Source organism: Piliocolobus tephrosceles, chromosome 12, assembly GCF_002776525.5.
Source record: "Piliocolobus tephrosceles isolate RC106 chromosome 12, ASM277652v3, whole genome shotgun sequence".
NCBI classification, from domain to species: Eukaryota; Metazoa; Chordata; class Mammalia; order Primates; family Cercopithecidae; genus Piliocolobus; species Piliocolobus tephrosceles.
The window spans coordinates 30,810,672-30,828,065 of record NC_045445.1 but is presented as its reverse complement, the minus strand read 5'-3'; the positions used below and the strand labels follow the sequence as shown (position 1 = coordinate 30,828,065).

At 39.3% G+C, this 17,394-nt stretch overlaps 1 protein-coding gene across 11 annotated transcripts in view; it reads right to left on the bottom strand.

Moving 5' to 3' along the window:
* THOC2 (THO complex 2) overlaps positions 1–17,394 on the bottom strand; it is a 130,505-nt gene that overhangs the window by 75,431 nt on the left and 37,680 nt on the right. For all 11 annotated transcript variants that reach the window (XR_002729636.1, XM_023202298.1, XM_023202305.1 and 8 more), the window contains exon 8: positions 7,885–8,051. Coding sequence is in view for 10 of the 11 variants with exons in the window: in XM_023202298.1 (XP_023058066.1) it covers positions 7,885–8,051 (167 nt within the window). In the remaining variant the exon portion in view is untranslated. The remainder of the gene's footprint in view (positions 1–7,884; positions 8,052–17,394) is intronic.

Genomic DNA, 17,394 nt, shown 5'->3' with positions numbered 1-17,394 from the left:
CGAGGAAGGCGGATCACCTGAGGTCAGGAGTTCAAGACCAGCCTGACCAACATGGTGAAACCCCATCTCTACTAAAAATACAAAAAATTAGCCAGGCTTAGTGGCAGGCGCCTGTAATCCCAGCTACTTGGGAGGCTGAGGCAGGAGAATGGCTTGAATCCGGGAGGCGGAGGCTGCAGTGAGGCCGAGATTGCGCCATTGCACTCCAGCATGGGCAAGGAGAACAAAACTCCATCTCAAAAAAAAAAAGATTTAAGCTCTTTAAACATTTTTGTTAAAAACTAAGACACAAACACACACGCATGAGCCTAGGCCCTACACAGGATCAGAATCATCAATATCACTGTCTTCCATCTCCACATCTTTTCCCACTAGAAGATGTTTAGGGGCAATACCACTCATGAAGCGGTCATCTATGATAACAATGTCTTCTTCTGGAATACCTCCTAAAGGACCTGAGACTCTTTTTGAGGAGGTGTCACTCTTTTCAGAAATATGTCCATGCCATGATGGTTTGCCTGTCACAGATTTGCTTGTAAGTAGATAATGCACCATGTACATTCCTCTCTATTAATAAAAACCTTGGTCAGTGTTGGGGTCCATGTTTTCAAACTTTTTTTTTTTTTGAGATGGAGTCTTGCTCTGTCACCCAGGCTGCAGTGCAGTGGCATGATCTCGGCTCACTGCAATCTCCACCTCTCGGGTTCAAGTGATTCTCCTGCCTCAGCCATCCTAGTAGCCAGGATTACAGGTGTGCACCACCATGCCTGGCTAATTTTTCCGTTTTTGGTAGAGACGGGGTTTCACACGTTGGCCAGGCTGGTCTCGAACTGCTGACCTCAAGTGATCTACCCACCTCGGCTTCCCAAATTGCTGGTATTACAGGTGTGAGCTACCGTGGCCGGCCCATGTTTTCAAATTTTTTAAGGAGCTTGCTGAAAAGCTTCTGCTAAACCCTTTACTGTGAATTTTCTTGGGGGTTGTTCTCCTGTAGTTTCCTTTTCTTGGGCCTCTTCTTCAGCTATGTGTTCCTGTTTCATTATAATCTTACGCAACCACTGTCATATATGTGGTCCATTGTTGACCGAAACACCATTGTGCAGCACATAACTGTACTTCCCTACCTCCTCTCCTAACCTCCAATACCTCCTCTCTCATCCTCACAGCTGATGTCCTTGCTCTCAGCAAGAAAATTAGATCAATTGGACTTCTACAAACTCCCAATCACACCTACCCAACTATACCTACATATATTGCCTTTATATCTCTTACGATAAACTCTCTATCCTCCTATATAATGTTAATCCACCCACTTAAGCACCAAACTCCATTTTCTCTTTCCTCAAGAACACCGCTCCAAATAATTCTCAACTCTCTCCCCTGTATCACCAGCTTTCCCCTTTCCACTCAGTCGTACCCATCAGCAAACAAACGCGTTCTCTCTCCCATCTTAAGAAATCTCTCAAGCCCACTCCCTTGCCATCTACCATCCCATTTGGTCTGTACCCCTTTGTAGCAACTGCTTGATAAAGTTGTCAATTGTCAATGTCTCCAATTCTACTCTTCTCATTATCTCTTAATATCACCCAATTCCACCAAAACTGCTAGTTTTGACCTCCCTCCAATGGTCAATTTTCAGTCCTTCAATAACCTGTCAGAGGCATTTGACAGTTAATCATTCCTTCCTCTATTTAGCTTCCAAAATGCCACATTCTCTGTTTTCCTCCTACTTTACAAGTTGTTCGTCATCTACATTATTTGCTGGTTCCTCATCTTCTCCTAAACCCTTAACACTGGAGTGCCCCAAGACTTAGTCCTTGGCTCTCTACTCTTGCCTCTCGGTATACAACCCTTAGTGATTTCATCCAATGTCATATCTTTAAATAGCATCTACATGCTTTTGATACCCACATTTCTATTTCTGGCCCGGTCTATTCTCTTGAACACCAGGTCCATATATCCAATTATTTACTCAGATCCATATATCGATTATCTACACTTGGATGTCGAAGAGACATCTCAAACTTAACATGCACAAAGTGAATTCCTAATTCTCACTCCCAATACTCCAAACCCAATCCACCTGAAATTTTCCCTAAGTTGGTGACAACACTATCTTTTTAACTGCTCAGTCCAAAAAACCTCAGCATAGTCCTTAACTCTACCCTCTCATATCCTGTATCCAATCCATCAGCAAACACTATTGCTTTACCTTCAAATACATTCAGAATCTCATTGATATCCACTGCTGCCACACAGACTGATCCACTGAAAATCTAAGTAATCACACACACACACACACACACACACACTTTCTCTCTCTCTGTCTCTCTCTCTCATCACACACACACACACACACACACACACACACACCCGACTCACGTCACCATTGGAGGTTGCTATTAAAGAAACTCCTTACTCTGATAGCTCGCAATTAGTGGGAACATATTAATCATTTGTCCTGCCTTTCCAGTAGGAACTGTATTTCAAGGAAAGCAAACAGCCTGAGTTAGTAAGGGACAACTCCTCTTTATTAGAAGAATGACAGCTAATAAATATATAGGGCATGATAAAATTAGTAAATCATCAATTTGGAAACCCTAAAGGGAAAGCCGGCTCAAGCAAAGGTCATCCATGGATTCTAAACCATTTAACGTAAAGTTGATGACAAACTGTATACTCCCAGGTTGCCAAAGTATCAACCTGCAGATAATTTGTTATTGAAGGGAAAGGCAGTGGGGGTGGGAGGTGGGGGGGGTGCCATTGTATAACTGAGGGATCAGACTGTCACAAACTTACTGAACCATTTAAAGACAGTCAAACATTAGATGTTACATAATATCACAATCTATAAAGTATTTTTGCCATTAAATATTTTACCTGAACATAATCAAGTCTTTAGACCTCACTCCAAGTATATAACAAATACAGGAAATAAAGAACAAATAAGATGAAAAAGCAATTAGATAAATCCAAAAAGATGGGGTCTTCTAGGAACGGCCTCATCAATAAGTCGACGCCATGAAAAAATGGAGAAGGTGGGGAACTATTCTAAATTAAAAGAGAAGGAGAATCTTGACAATCAAATACAACATGTGGTCTTTGATTAGATCATCATTTGAACAGATCAGTTGTAAAATGCATTTTGGGGACAATTTGGAAAATATGAATACAGTCTAGGTTTATTATATGACAGTAATCTAGTTATGTTATGAAATTGATCCTGGAGGATCACCTGAGGTCAGGAGTTCGAGACCAGCCTGACCAATGTGGAGAAACCCCATCTCTACTAAAAACACAAAATTAGCCAGGCATGGTGGCAGGCGCCTGTAATCCCAGCTACTCAGGAGGCTGGGTCAGGAGAATCGCTTAAGCCCAGGAGACGGAGGTTGCAGTGAGCTGAGATCGCACCATTGTGCTCCAGCCTGGGCAACAGGAGCAAAACTCCATCTCAAAAGAGAAAAAAAAGGAAAATGCCCTTCCTTTTAAAAACTGTAAACTATAGTATTTAGGAAGAAGCTTTCATGATATTTTAAACATAAATTAAAATTTTTAATATGGCAACATGTTAATAAATTTAATTGTAAATAATGGGGTTATAAGTATTCATTATACTATTCACTCTTTTCTACATTTGAAAATGTTCACAATAAAATAAGAGAGAAACAAAATGTAAAGCTAAGTTAGATCACATCACTACCCTACTCAAAACCCTCCACTGGCTTCACTCAGTATCAAAATCAAAAACCTCGCACTGACTCTGTGATCTCATCCCCCGCATCTTTGACCTCATCTCCTACTGTTCTACTCAATCACTCTGATACATCCACACTGACCTCCTTACTTTTCTTCAACACGTCAGGCATGCTGACACCTTAGGGCCACTGCAGTGACTGTTCCCTTAGCCTGGAGACTCTTCCTCAGACATCTACACAGTTTACATCCTCATATCCTTCATGTCTTTGCTTAAATCTCACCTCTTCAATGAGTATTCTCACTATTCTAGTTAAAATTGCAACCTACCACTCCTGATCTTATCTTGCTCTGTATTTTTCCCCATCTCATTAATTATTTTCTAACATATAATTTACTCAGAATCTAAACATCAAAAAAGTAAGAATTTCTGTTTACAGATGAAGCCTTAGTACCTAGTATACTACCTTGCACAAATATAGATGCTCAATCTATATTTCTTAAATGAATGAATTTGGGTATGTATAATAGGGCTGAACCATGGTACTACCATTACTATCACTGTGTTTTGAATCCAGAAATCAAAGGGCAATACAGATGAGACTTATCACCTCCTCCTCCTTTCCTGTAACGACAATCCAGACAAGTTTGTCTTCTGGTACCTTCACAGTTTCTTGTACTCCCTTCCTGTGGTGTCTCTCATGCTGTCCCCAAGTCCTCTACTGTACAAGTGGAGTATACCTCATCTAAAATGCCTGGGACCAAAAGTGTTTTAGATTTGGGAATTTTTTTTTTTCAGATTTTGGAATATTTGCATACTGGTTAAGCATCCCAAATCTGAAAACCCAAAATCCAAAATGCTCCAATCATCTCCTTTGAACATCATTCAGTGCTCAAAAAGTTTTGGATTTTGGAGCTTTGTGGATTTGGGATGCTCAACCTCTCACTGTCGTTGATACCATAGTATAATACTAGCATTAAGGGGGAAAAAAAGAAGCCTATTAATCCAAATAAGACCCAGCTGGTCAAAATATGAGTTGGAGAAAGGGACTGTGAACATTTTCAGGTAGTGATGGGAAAGGGGGATGGTGGAATTACGCCAGGGACCAATACACAGATTGGCCATACATGCTTGGGAGCCAACACTCAAGGTTACATCACCTAAGCAGTTCCTGATTTTCACAGCTTTCCTTACTTTACCTTCAAGGCCACAACTTTTCAAAAATATCTGACATTTCTTCCCCTACCCTCAGTGGCGCTTAAGAATGCAGATTCTCACAATGACAAGACTTTTTTTTTTTTTTTAAAGACAGAGTTTCGCTCTTGTTGCCCAGGCTGGAGTACAATGGCGCGATCTCGGCTCACCACTACCTCCACCTCCTGAGTTCAAGCAATTCTCCTGCCTCAGCTTCGCGAGTAGCTGGGATTACAGGCATGCGCCACCATGCCCGGCTAATTTTGCATTTTTAGTAGAGACGGGGTTTCTCCATGTTGTTCAGGCTGGTCTCAAACTCCTGACCTCATGTGATCCACCTGCCTTGCCCTCCCAAAATGCTGGGATTACAGGCGTGAGCCACCACGCCCGGCCCATAAGACAGTTCTAACAATAGAAACAAAGGGATGGTATTACATAGAGCAATATGAGGGTTAGTCATTCCAAGAACAAGTTATTTCTAAATTAAGTATTTCTTGGCTGAGCATTTCTTATACAAGAAAAATGGTCATTGTCTACAAAAAAAAAAAGGATTATTCAAATACTGTCAACCCCCCTGGGTATATTTTAATTCAGCTCAAAAAAGTTACATTATTTATAAGGAATGCTTTTATACAAAAAGATTTTAATTCTAAAACTTACATTCAACTAACTTGATGTTATGCAGTAGGTCATCATTATTCACTGTCATATGCTCTCAAACCTACAGTCTCCAAAGCCCTAATTTATATTTTAATTAATCATGCACAAGTTAAATTTCAGCCAACCTGCCACTAAAGCAGTTGGCTTCATGTACTCAAGCCCAAAGCAATCATAGTGGCTCTTAAAATCTGATAGAATGCTTGAATCTCTTTCCCAATACCAACAGTGGACGTTCTGAGATGGAGTTTCGCTTTTATTGCCCAGGCTGGAGTGCAGTGGCACGATCTCGGCTCATGGCAAGCTCCGCCTCACAGGTTCGAGATTCTCCTGCCTCAGTCTCCAGAGTAGCTGGGATTACAGGCGCCCGCCACCATGCCCAGCTAATTTTTTTTGTATTTTTAGCAGAGGCAGGTTTTTGCCATGTTGGCCAGGCTGCTCTCAAACTCCTGACCTCAGGTGATCTGCCCGCCTCAGCCTCCCAAAGTGCTGGGATTACAGGCACGAGCCACTGCACCCAGCCTCCACTGCTCATTTTTGAACAAAGGTATTGTGCTCCTGCCCAAAAACCCTACCGTGTCTCTTGTTTGGTATTGAAAAGCTATATGCTTTTAAACTCTTGTCTGCTTTCCCTTCTGTCTGCTGCAGCATCCCAGATCATAGAAAATAAAAGATGAGCAAAGGCAGTAGGTACTATGTCATTTAAGAATACTAAAAGGAATTATCTTATTAACCTGACCTCACACTCCAAGAGTACAGAAACAGACACTCCTCTAGACCAGAGTAACCTCAGTGCCTAGCAAACAGCATAATCATAAACATTCAATGAATGCTTTTTGACTAGCTGACTATCCCAGGCAAGTAAACAAATTAGCAGAGTTATACCAAAATGTAAATGGAGGCCTTATTACATTAAAATCCTCCATGCTATCAAGAGAATTGTCTTCCTAAAACATAGATCACTCATTTATAATTAGTGAGCATTTACTATAGGCTAGGCAACAAACTAATCCATAGGAATCAGTAAAAAATAGAACCTGCCCTATATGGTTTACAATCTGGCAAAGGAGATAGATACAATTTATTCTAAGATAACCTGAAGGGGGGTTAGAAGTTATGTGTCAAGTTTTACGAGAATACAGATTAAGAAGTGACTAATTCTGCACGGGTAAAGAGTCAGCTAAGCCTTTACAGAGCAAGCAGCATTTGCTCTTAAAGAATAAATAGGAGTTCACAAGATGAAGAAAGGAGAAGTGAGAGGGTTGGGTAAGAATAGTTTTTTAGTTATAAAGAACTACAGGAACAAAGGTTCACAGCAATATCTATATCTAAGTTCAAGAAATGGCTAGTCACTTAATATGACTAGAATATTAGATTTAAGAAAAAAAAAATAACTATAAAGATAAGGCCGGAAAGAACAATGCCAAATTGTGAAGAGCTATTTCTGCCACACTTAGAAGTTTGAATTTCATCCTACAAGTAAAGGTTTTTGACCAGTGAAGTGACTCAGTTAGGTCTCTTTTAGAAAGCAACAGTAACAATAATATGAAAGATGGATTGAAGTAGACATAATCAGAGACATAGATTAGCTTGACAGCTATTTTAGTGGCTTAAGCAAATGATACAAGATGTGCCTTGAATATTTATTCATGTCCCTAAAAAATTCCAATAGCCATTGTTTATAAAATAAAATTCTTGATCTAAGCACAGTGGCACATGCCTGTGAGTTCCAGCTACGTGGGAGGCTGAGGTGGGAGGATAACTTCGGCCCAGGAGTTTGAGACTAGTCTGGGTGAGATCCTATCTCAAAATAAAAAATTATTAAATAAAAATAAGATTCTAACTCTTAACACAGTATTCAAAGTCTGTGACCATCTAAAGTACACATACCTTCCCAATTTCATTTCCTGTCCCTTCTTTTCCCATCTTACAACCCAGCCACATTAGACTATGAACCATTCCTTCTATCTCTTAAATATATTCACACTGCCACATCTTTATTCTCCCATTGTTTGTTACTTATGCAGAGAAAACCTTAATGAACTCCTATTCATCCTTCAAGGACCAGGTTTAAAAAAAGATACATCTACAAAGTCTTCCCTGACTCCACCTCTCCCAGGGCAAAACTTAATAATGCTTTCCTCTAGGCTTTCACATAACATCATTCATACTACCAATATAGTACTTATCACATTGCATTGTTAGCTATCCATTTATCTATCTCTTCTGCTAGAATGCCTGAGATGAGACCAATCATTTACAAATAAAACAAATTAAATCATACAAACAATATTAAGAAATTAATCTCTAAATATATATACATACACGTTTTTCTTTACCTGGTAAAACTTGAATTTGAACCCAAGAATATGACACAGTGTTTGCGGTTCACACATACTCATGTAAGATTCTAACAAAGATATAAAGAAGTCGTCGTGTTCTGGCCTGCATTCAAACACTTCTAAAATGACATCCAAAACTCTATTGGGATCCAGATTAAAGCATCCTGCAACAGATGAGATATACAAAAATTTTAAAATGATTATACATCATTTCTAGTGAAGCCATTAACTTTCAGGGATAACTCATATAGCAAGATAAAAATGATTTTAAAAACAACTTCCTTTACAAATTTGCTTCCCCTCTCCCAGAGGGAAATAAATCCACTACACATTTTTACAGATGAGAATGTGACTTTCCCAGAATCACAGAACAGGTTAACGACAGACCTGGGTTGGTATAGTCCAGGACCTGTGATACTAGTCAAATAAACATTCCTCTGTGCCACACTTTGCCTCATCAGTTCTTGATTACTCGGGCTACTGAAACAGGTCCACATTATTAATTCTTGGAAAAACACAAAAATCAAACAATGCATTTTACAAATTAAGCAACTAAAGGGTTTTTTTTTTTTTTTTTAATGTTTTAGGCAGAAGTATTTGGAATATTGATAAACAGTTAAAAGTCCAGGTTCACAAAAGTGGACTATCATTTTTAAAATCTTTTTTTTATTTTATCTTACATATACTACAGAACTATAAAATATAACGCTGATTTATATCCATGGCTTTTAGTAGCATTCTGAAGGGAAAAGTGGTACTCTATTGATACTTATAGATCAAAGAATACCAAGGGAGTTGGAGGCTCCTGGTTTACGTCAGTTCCCACATGCCTTTCATCAAGCTGAATGGGATTCTAGTATTTTAAAATATGTATTAAACACAGTCCCTAAATGCAAGCTAACCACTTCATTGGGCCAAAAAATAAACACTGATTTCTTCTAATACTGGAGGAGAAAAGAACTGTGATAAATTTAGGGACGTATGTTAGATCTAAACACTTACACCTTATGGATGAGTTAGGGGATTTTTCCAAGAAAATTCTTATATAACCTATTCCTGTCCAAACCCTTTTGTAAGATGGTATCTCTAGTTACTTCTATCACCTCTACACTTATTCATATTAAATGCTATAAAACTAATGTCATTTCATGTTTCATACTACCTTAGCAATCACTTAGAAAACCAAATCCTCCAAATGCAAGTTTTCCCTCTTTTTATGAGATCCAAACTTAAGAACACATTTTCTTCTGCTTCTCATCATACTAAGGAAAAGGACTAAGGCAGTGAGCATGTCTTACTCAAAAAAAGCTCTATATTTTCATAAACTCTCCAAAAAGACGTTTCCCTGAAGTTCTAGGAAGAAAACTTCTAAATATTTTTATCTACCTCTGTACTTCCAAAAAGTACGGTCTATGAATATAAAAGTGATTCCAAAATAGCAATTAAGATCCTTAAATGCTGCTGATAGCAATGTAAAATGGTACAACCACTTTGTAAAATTGGCAAGTTTCTTTAAAATTTGAACTTACACCTACCATGTGACCCAGCCTAGGCATTTACTCAAGAGAAATAAATGTCTAGGTCAATACAAAGATTTGTATGCAAATGTTCACAGCAGGTTTATTTGTAATATACAACACTCCTCAAATGTCCATCAACATATAAATGAATAAACAACTTGCCGTATAGGATAAGTGGAGTAAGGATAAGTACAGTGGACATACTCAGTAATAAAAAGGGAAGAACTATTGATATAGGCAACAGTATGAAAGAATCACAAAATAATTATGCTGAATGAAATAAGCCAGACAAAAACAGTACACACTGTATGAGTCCATTTATAGACAAATTCTAGAAAAAGCAAATTAATCTACAGTAACAAAAAGCAGATCAGGCCGGGCACGGCAGCTCACGCCTGTAATCCCAGCATTTTGGAAGTTCGAGGCAGGTAGATCACTTGAGTCCAGGTGTTTGAGACCAGCCTGAGCAACATGGCAAAACCCTGTCACTACAAAAAATTAGCCAGGCATGGTAGCACATGCCTGTTTTCCCAGCTACTCAGGAGGCTGAGGCGGAAGGATTACTTGAGCCCGGAAGGCAGAGGCTGCAGTGAGCCAAGAAGAAGAAAATTGAGGGGGAATGGGAGAAATCTGCACTATCTTGTTTGTGGTGTTTTCACAGATGTATACATCTGTTAAAACTCAAAGTGCACACCTTAAATATGTGCATTTTATTGTATGTCAATGAAGCCTGAACAAAGGTGAAAAATGCCTTCACACTGCTGTAACACTGATGATACATTATGGAAGTAAGATCTAGCAAATTCTCAAACCATGTAACTTCTCCTACATTAACTAAATATAAAAAAAAAAATCACTAAATAAAAATGAATTAACACTCTATCATAGAAGACAAAAGAGACACTGAATATAATTTTTGACAAACTGGCTGGCTTGTAATTACCCATTAAGCTACATACACAAAACTCATAAATAAAGAACAGAATAGCAAAAAGTTAGATCTTTTAAGTGCTTCATTCACATTGCTTTTAAGTTTACATTTTCAGTATGCTGAAATGTGAACCACTAGCATTATATTTTATTTAACAGCATTACTCCATCAAGGCTATTCTATCAGTGACCTTTACTGTCAACTACCCACTTTCTTTCTAGGTGCAATTTAATGCAGTAATCTGAAACAAGAGTTATGCACTTTTATTTACAACAGGCATCATCTTTGCATCTTTCATTAAAGAAAAACTGGCTCATGAGTTTTCTATTACTATCTCAAGTGCCATAAGTCCAATTAATTTTATCCATCAGATAGAAAAAGTAGCCAATTGAAGGTTCAGAAAACTATTTTCATTTATTTTTATGTATTATTATTTTTAGAGACAGGGTCGCACTCTGTTGCCCATGCTGGAGTGTAGTGGTACATTCATAGCTCACTGCAACCTCACACTCCTGGGCTCAAGTGATCTTGCCATCGCAGCCTCCCAATTGGCGAGGACTACAGATGCACACCAACACGCTTAGGTAACTTTTTTGTAGAGATGGGGTCTCACTATGTTGCCCAGGCTGGTCTCAAACGATCCTCCTGCCTTACCCTCCCAAAGTGCTGGGATTGCAGGCATGAGCCACCACGCCCAGCTGAAAATTATTTTTAAAATCTTAGCGTTTTAAGTAACAGTTAAACTAGCTCATATACAGTGAGACTCTAATAATAATCAGTAAGTTTGAATATCCAAAATGTTTCCCTAATGGCAGCTGTAGTAGAATACAAGCAGTCTTGTATGCAAACATCTTTGAAAGGCTTTTGTCCAGCCAAAGCATTGATAGTCATGTGATCTTTAGAAAGATCATAAACCTAGCTCCCTACCTTTACCACCAGCTACATTAATACACACACAAACTTATATATATACACATATATATATTTACATATACATACATACACACACACACACACAAACACACACACATATGCCTTTATGCCTTTTAAGGAACAAACGAAACCATATTTAAAGAGAATAAGTCGAAAAATAAAGAAACTGCAAATCTACAACAGCCATAGATTCCCTCCTTCATTTAAATAAGTATTAAATAACTACCCACCATGTGCCAGGTGCTTGTGATTCTCCGGGAAAATAGAGAGGAGAGAGGGGGGATAAACACACAGGCAAGAGAAAATTTCAGGCATAGTGGAAGGAATGTGCATTATCTTGTTTGTGGTGTTTTCACAGATGTAAAAGTCAAATTGTACACTTTAAATACAAGCATTCTACTATATGTCAATAAAGCCCCAATAAAGCTCAAATTTTACAGCGATTAATAAAATGGTTACACTACCCTTGAGGAGAGTTCACACCTTTTGAATGATACATCTTTGAAGAAATGCATTAAAAAGCAACTGGAGTTTCCCCAAAGATAGAAAAAATGGCCAGTATGTTACAGCGACACCAACTAGGGGCAAGAAATATGGTCAAACTGACAATGACCGTCGTAGGAATTAGGCCAAATTGAGATCTTAACAGGAAAATAAAAGACCAAGAGAGTATTGCAGACATAACTAAGAGAGATGTCCAGCCTATAAATGTCAGGCAAGAAAACGGAATTACAGCCTCAATCATCATGTTCATGAGAGAATGGACCTTAGGAGATAAAGAAAATCATGTTTTTAACAAAATGAAATGATCTATCATGTAGAAAGAATTTCTTTAGAAGCAAGCTAATAAAAATCTATGCTAGACTATTTCTAAGAAACACTATTTGCAAAAAAAAAAAAAAACTGCACATCTCAAAGCAAGAACCAATGAATAACAAAATAAAAGTATGATCTAAAAAACAATAACAAGGCCAGGCAAGGTGGCTCACACCTGTAATCCCAGCAATTTGGGAGGCCAAGGCAGGTGGATAGCTTGAGCTCAGGAGTTTGAGACCAGCCAGGCCAACATGGCAAAATCCCGTCTCTACAAAAAATACGAAACTTAGTGGGCATGGTTGTGTGTGCCTGTAGTACCAGCTATTTGGGAGGCTGAGGTGGGAGGATGGCTTGAGTTCAGAAGGCAGATGTTGCAGTGAGCCAAGACTGTACCACTGCAATCCAGCTTGGGCAACAGAGCCAGACCCTGTCTCAAAATAAAAATAAAATAAATAACAACAACAAAAAACCCCTATAGTTGGAAACACCAACTGCTGTCTTCTTTTTCATACCACAAAGGGAAAACTTCTAACATATAGCCAAGAAACTTCAACAATGTAAAAACTTAAGTAAAGAAGGCAGCCAACTTCCCTTTCAAAGAAATGAGAAAGGTGGCATAATAAGATGTGTCTAAGCTGAATGGACCCTATATTCAGATTGAACCAAAGATAAAATACTAAGTACACTCAAAATCATGTAGTCAAAGGGGTAAAATGTCCCATAATCTATCCAAAAATAAAAATCGTTTGGCTTAAGGATTTATCTTGTTTTTAATGTTACTCTGGTCACTTGAGAGACTGAAAAGGCAAAGACTCTCACTCTACCCTTCCCTAGCCAAATCTATACCCTTTGACACCAGGCAACAAATGAAGGTCTTGAGGTTTGATGAAGAAAGCTCTGGTTCTGTGAGCGAAGGTAAAGGGGTTAGAGCCTAGGCCAAAAAGGTCTTGGACCACTAAAACCTAAAACCAGGAAGAAGCATTTTCACTCGCTAAAGCTACGCTCAAATAAGCTAGCTCCGTAATTAGTTGTTAGGCAGAACTTTTGATTTAGAGCAAGAATCAGCACTATGGCTTGTGGGTTAAATCCATTCGGCTGTCTGTTTTTGTAAATAACATTTTATTGGCACACAGTCACATTTATTTATGTACTATCTATAGCTGTTTTTATACAACAATGGCAGAATTAAGTAGTTACAACAGAAACCATACGGTCCACAAAGCCGAAAAATATTTACTATCTCACCCTTTATAGAAAACACTTGCTGACCACTGATTTAGAAGAAAGGAAAGAAAAGAACACTTAGCAACCACTTGTTTTTATTATATATATTTAAAGTGTACAGCATAATGCTCTGATTTTTTTGAAGGGCATCCAAAAGAGTTCTACAGTTTAGTTCAGCAAACAAAGGAGTCCACCTATGATATCCTTTCCTCTATTTCTAAAAGATTTTTTTTGCCATCTTCAAGCAATGGTCACTTGTATGGTGTCTATGACTTGTCTCAAATGTCTACTGTACACTATTCATTACTATTTAATAAGTTGTTCAAATTTAGTGTCAGATCACAATCACCATGCAGATGCACAATGGTTCTGCTTCCTTGCTTGCACATGCACTAAATAGCCCCAAGCTATCTGGCAGAATATAAAAATGTTGATGTGCCAGAATCTTTTAGGAGCAAATAACTGCCTTTTTTTTTTTTTTTTTTTTTTTTTTTGAGACACTGTCTCACTCTGTCACCCAGGTTGGAGTGCAGTGGCATGATCTCAGCTCACTGCAACCTCCACCTCCTGGGTTCAAGTGATTCTCCTGCCCGAGCCTTCAGAGTAGCTGGGATTACAGGCACGTGCCACCATGCCCAACTAATTTTTGTGTTTTTAGTAGAGACAGGGTTTCACCATGTTGGCCAGACTGGTCTCAAATTCTAGACCTCAGGTGATCTGCCCACCTCGGCCACCCAAAGTTCTGGGATTACAGGCTTGAGCCACTGCATCCAGCCAAATAACTGTCTTTTAACTAAAGGATGATAAGTAAGGATTTATCCTGGTCAGACCAAGTACCCTGAAAGTATGTGCACCTAAAATGTATACTGCCCAAACTAGGTATCAGTTTCTGACACTGGCTGGTGAAGGAGGTATTACCTGTCTAGACTGTTCCTAAACAGAAAACAATGGGAACAAACACAGAGAAACCCATCCAAAGAGGCCATGAAAAATAGGATGCTGGTCAGTGAGCTGTTCTGGACAGATAAGACAAGGCCTGGATGAAGTCTGCACTAAGAGTCTGCACTCCAATAAATGCTAACAACACTGAAAGAATAGTCATTGGAATTGAAGTTTCAACCTCTATTTTCACATCAATGAAAAGTTTCATTCAGGCCGGGTGTGGGGGTTCACGCCTGTAATCCCAACACTTTAGGAGGCTGAGTCAAGTGGATCACTTGAGGCCAGGAGTTCGAGACCAGCCCAGCCAACTTGGTGAAACGTCGTCTCTACTAAAAACACACACACACAAAAAAATAGCCGGGCATGGGAGGCCCACGCCTGTAATTCCAGCTACTCGGGAGACTGAGGCACGAGAATCGTTTGAACCTGGAAGGCAGAGGTTGCAGAGAGCCAAGATCGTACCACTGCACTCCAGCCTGGGCAATGAAGCAAGACTCTGTCTCAAAAAAATAAAAGTTTATTTCTCAGACAATTAAAGGGAGGAGGAAATCACCTAGTCAGAGATAAACAAACACTGAGACAGGGAGATGAACTTTCTAAAATTCTCCATGTCAGGAAAAAGAGGCTAAGAGTCAGTATAGATTATACGAGAATAGAGGAAATATTCATTCCTTTTATACCCAGTACTTATTTATCAACTACATACCAAGTATTAAGGCTAAGGTACTGGCCGGGCGCAGTGGCTCACGCCTGTAATCCCAGCACCTTGGGAGGCCAAGGCGGGCGGATCACGACGTCAGGAGATCGACATCATCCTGGCTAACACGGTGAAACCCCGTCTCTACTAAAAAACTACAAAAAATTAGGCAGGCGTGGTGGTGGGTTCCTGTAGTCCCAGCTACTCGGGAGGCTGAGGCAGGAGAATGGTGTGAACCCAGGAGGCGGAGCTTGCAGTGAGCTGAGATCACATCACTGCACTCCAGCCTGGGCGACAGAGCAAGACTCCGTCTCAATTAAAAAAAAAAAAAAAAAGAAAGGATAAGGTACTAAACAAAACCCCAGTCCTCACAGAGCTTACATCACAGGGGGAGGGGGAAGAGGTACAGAGCATATTATATTGTGATATGTGCAAAAAAGAAAAATAATCAGGGAATAATAGGAAGTTTTGACAGGAGTGGGCAGGGAAGGCTTCACTAAGAAGGTGACATTTGAGTACTACTTGGTGGGTCAGAATACAGGTTTAGCCCAATAAATCAAATTGTTTATACTCATAGACTATCCATATACCTCATGAGCTTACAATTGTGTTTGTTACACTGTTTTTCAGAAATAGGATCATAGCCTGTTCTCCCTGAGAGCAAAGTTCAAGAAAAGTAAGTAGTGTACATTTTCTAGTAAGATAAAAGCACACCTTCAAGAAAATCCCTCTTTGAAATGTTCCCAAAATAACGAAGGAATAAAAAGGTATAAACTCACAAGAAATAGAAGAAACAGATGTCAACAAAAAAGGATATAAAGTAAAAAAAAAAACATAGCACAGAATTTTTATGTGGGGAACACTATCTTAAGTAAGTACATGACAGGATACAAGGAAAGACAAACTTATAGCAAAGCAGCACTGACAAGCTTCTCAAGCCAGATCAAAAAACACTCAGGAAAGTGTGGTGCCTACCCTAGAAAGAACAGAAAGGGGCTGGGCACAGTGGCTCAAGCCTGCAATCCCAGTACTTTGGGAGGCCAAGGCGGGCGGATCACCTAAGGTCATGAGTTTGAGACCAACCCGGCCAACATGGTGAAACTCCCATCTCTACTTAAAATACAAAAATTAGCTGGGTGTGTTGGCAGGCTCCTGTAGTCCCAGCTACTCGGGAGGCTGAGGCAGGAGAACTGCTTGAACCTGGGAGGCAGAGGTTGCAGTGAACTGGGATTGTGCCACTGCACTCCAGCCTGGCCGACAGAATGAGACTCCATAGAAAGAAAAGACAAGAGAAGACAAGACAAAAGAACGAACAGAAAGGAACTGAGGAACCACCACAGGAAGGTTTCTAAAAAGGAGTCACAGCCACACAGGTAAGCAAGAGTCCCACAGCCCAAGGGGGCCACCCATCTTGATGTTAAATTGACAACTGGAAGAAACAGCAAAGAAACTAGACCAGCTGCCAGAACTAGATTAACTTCAAAGAAAAGGGTATTTAAACAAAAGGCTATTTAGTCAGGCACAGTGGCTCATGCCTGTAATCCCAGTACTTCGGGAGGCCAAGGCAGAAGGATCGCCTGAGCCCATGAGTTCAAGACTAGCCTGGGCATAGCGAGACCCCATCTCTTAAAGAAATAAATAAAAATTTTAAAAATAAACTAAAAGCTACTTACTTGCTGGTAAGAACAACGGTGATTATAGTAAATCTAGTTTTAATTGGATTCCTACACAAAGCACCAGAGGAAGGAGATAAGGATTAGAACACCTTCTCCTTCTTTCTTAGTCATATATAAACTCCAAAAAACAGAGAAAGAATCAAGAAGCTAATGATAAGCACCCCTAAGATATAACTAGTGAGGCACAAAATATGACTCCTCTGGCAGGTCTCAAGACTCAGGTACCGCAAAATCTTCCCTACGATAGCACAACACCTAGCAAGAAATAGGGTAATCTGGATTACCCTATTTTTCTAGTGCTCATTCATCTTTTCCATAGAAGTCAACTACTTCTTCCAAACGCTCAATGCAAATAAAAAGAAAAAAGTAATGCTACAGGAATTCTACTTAAAGAGTAGGGAGAATAAAAACTTCCCTGTTACACTTTTACAACAGCTGTTGCACTTACTTTAAAAGGCTATTATAAAGATAAAATATGCATCAAAGTCCCTTGTAAAGTTATTTTGAAAAAAGTTCAAAATTACACATCTGTAGGTTTCAAAAGTTCACTGAAGATTTACTGTATTAAAGTTTTCATGTTTGCTTTTCGGTCCTCCATAAAATGGTTGAGAAATACTTAAAAATAGAAATACCAGAGAAATGTAGGGCACTGTATCAGAACAGTCCATTCTGTTCTTTGTCATCCATTGTCTTTTGAAAGCGTTGGCTTACCACTCAGGATCCCCTCCACAAAAAAGAAAGACTAGACAGAGCAGGACCTAATATTAA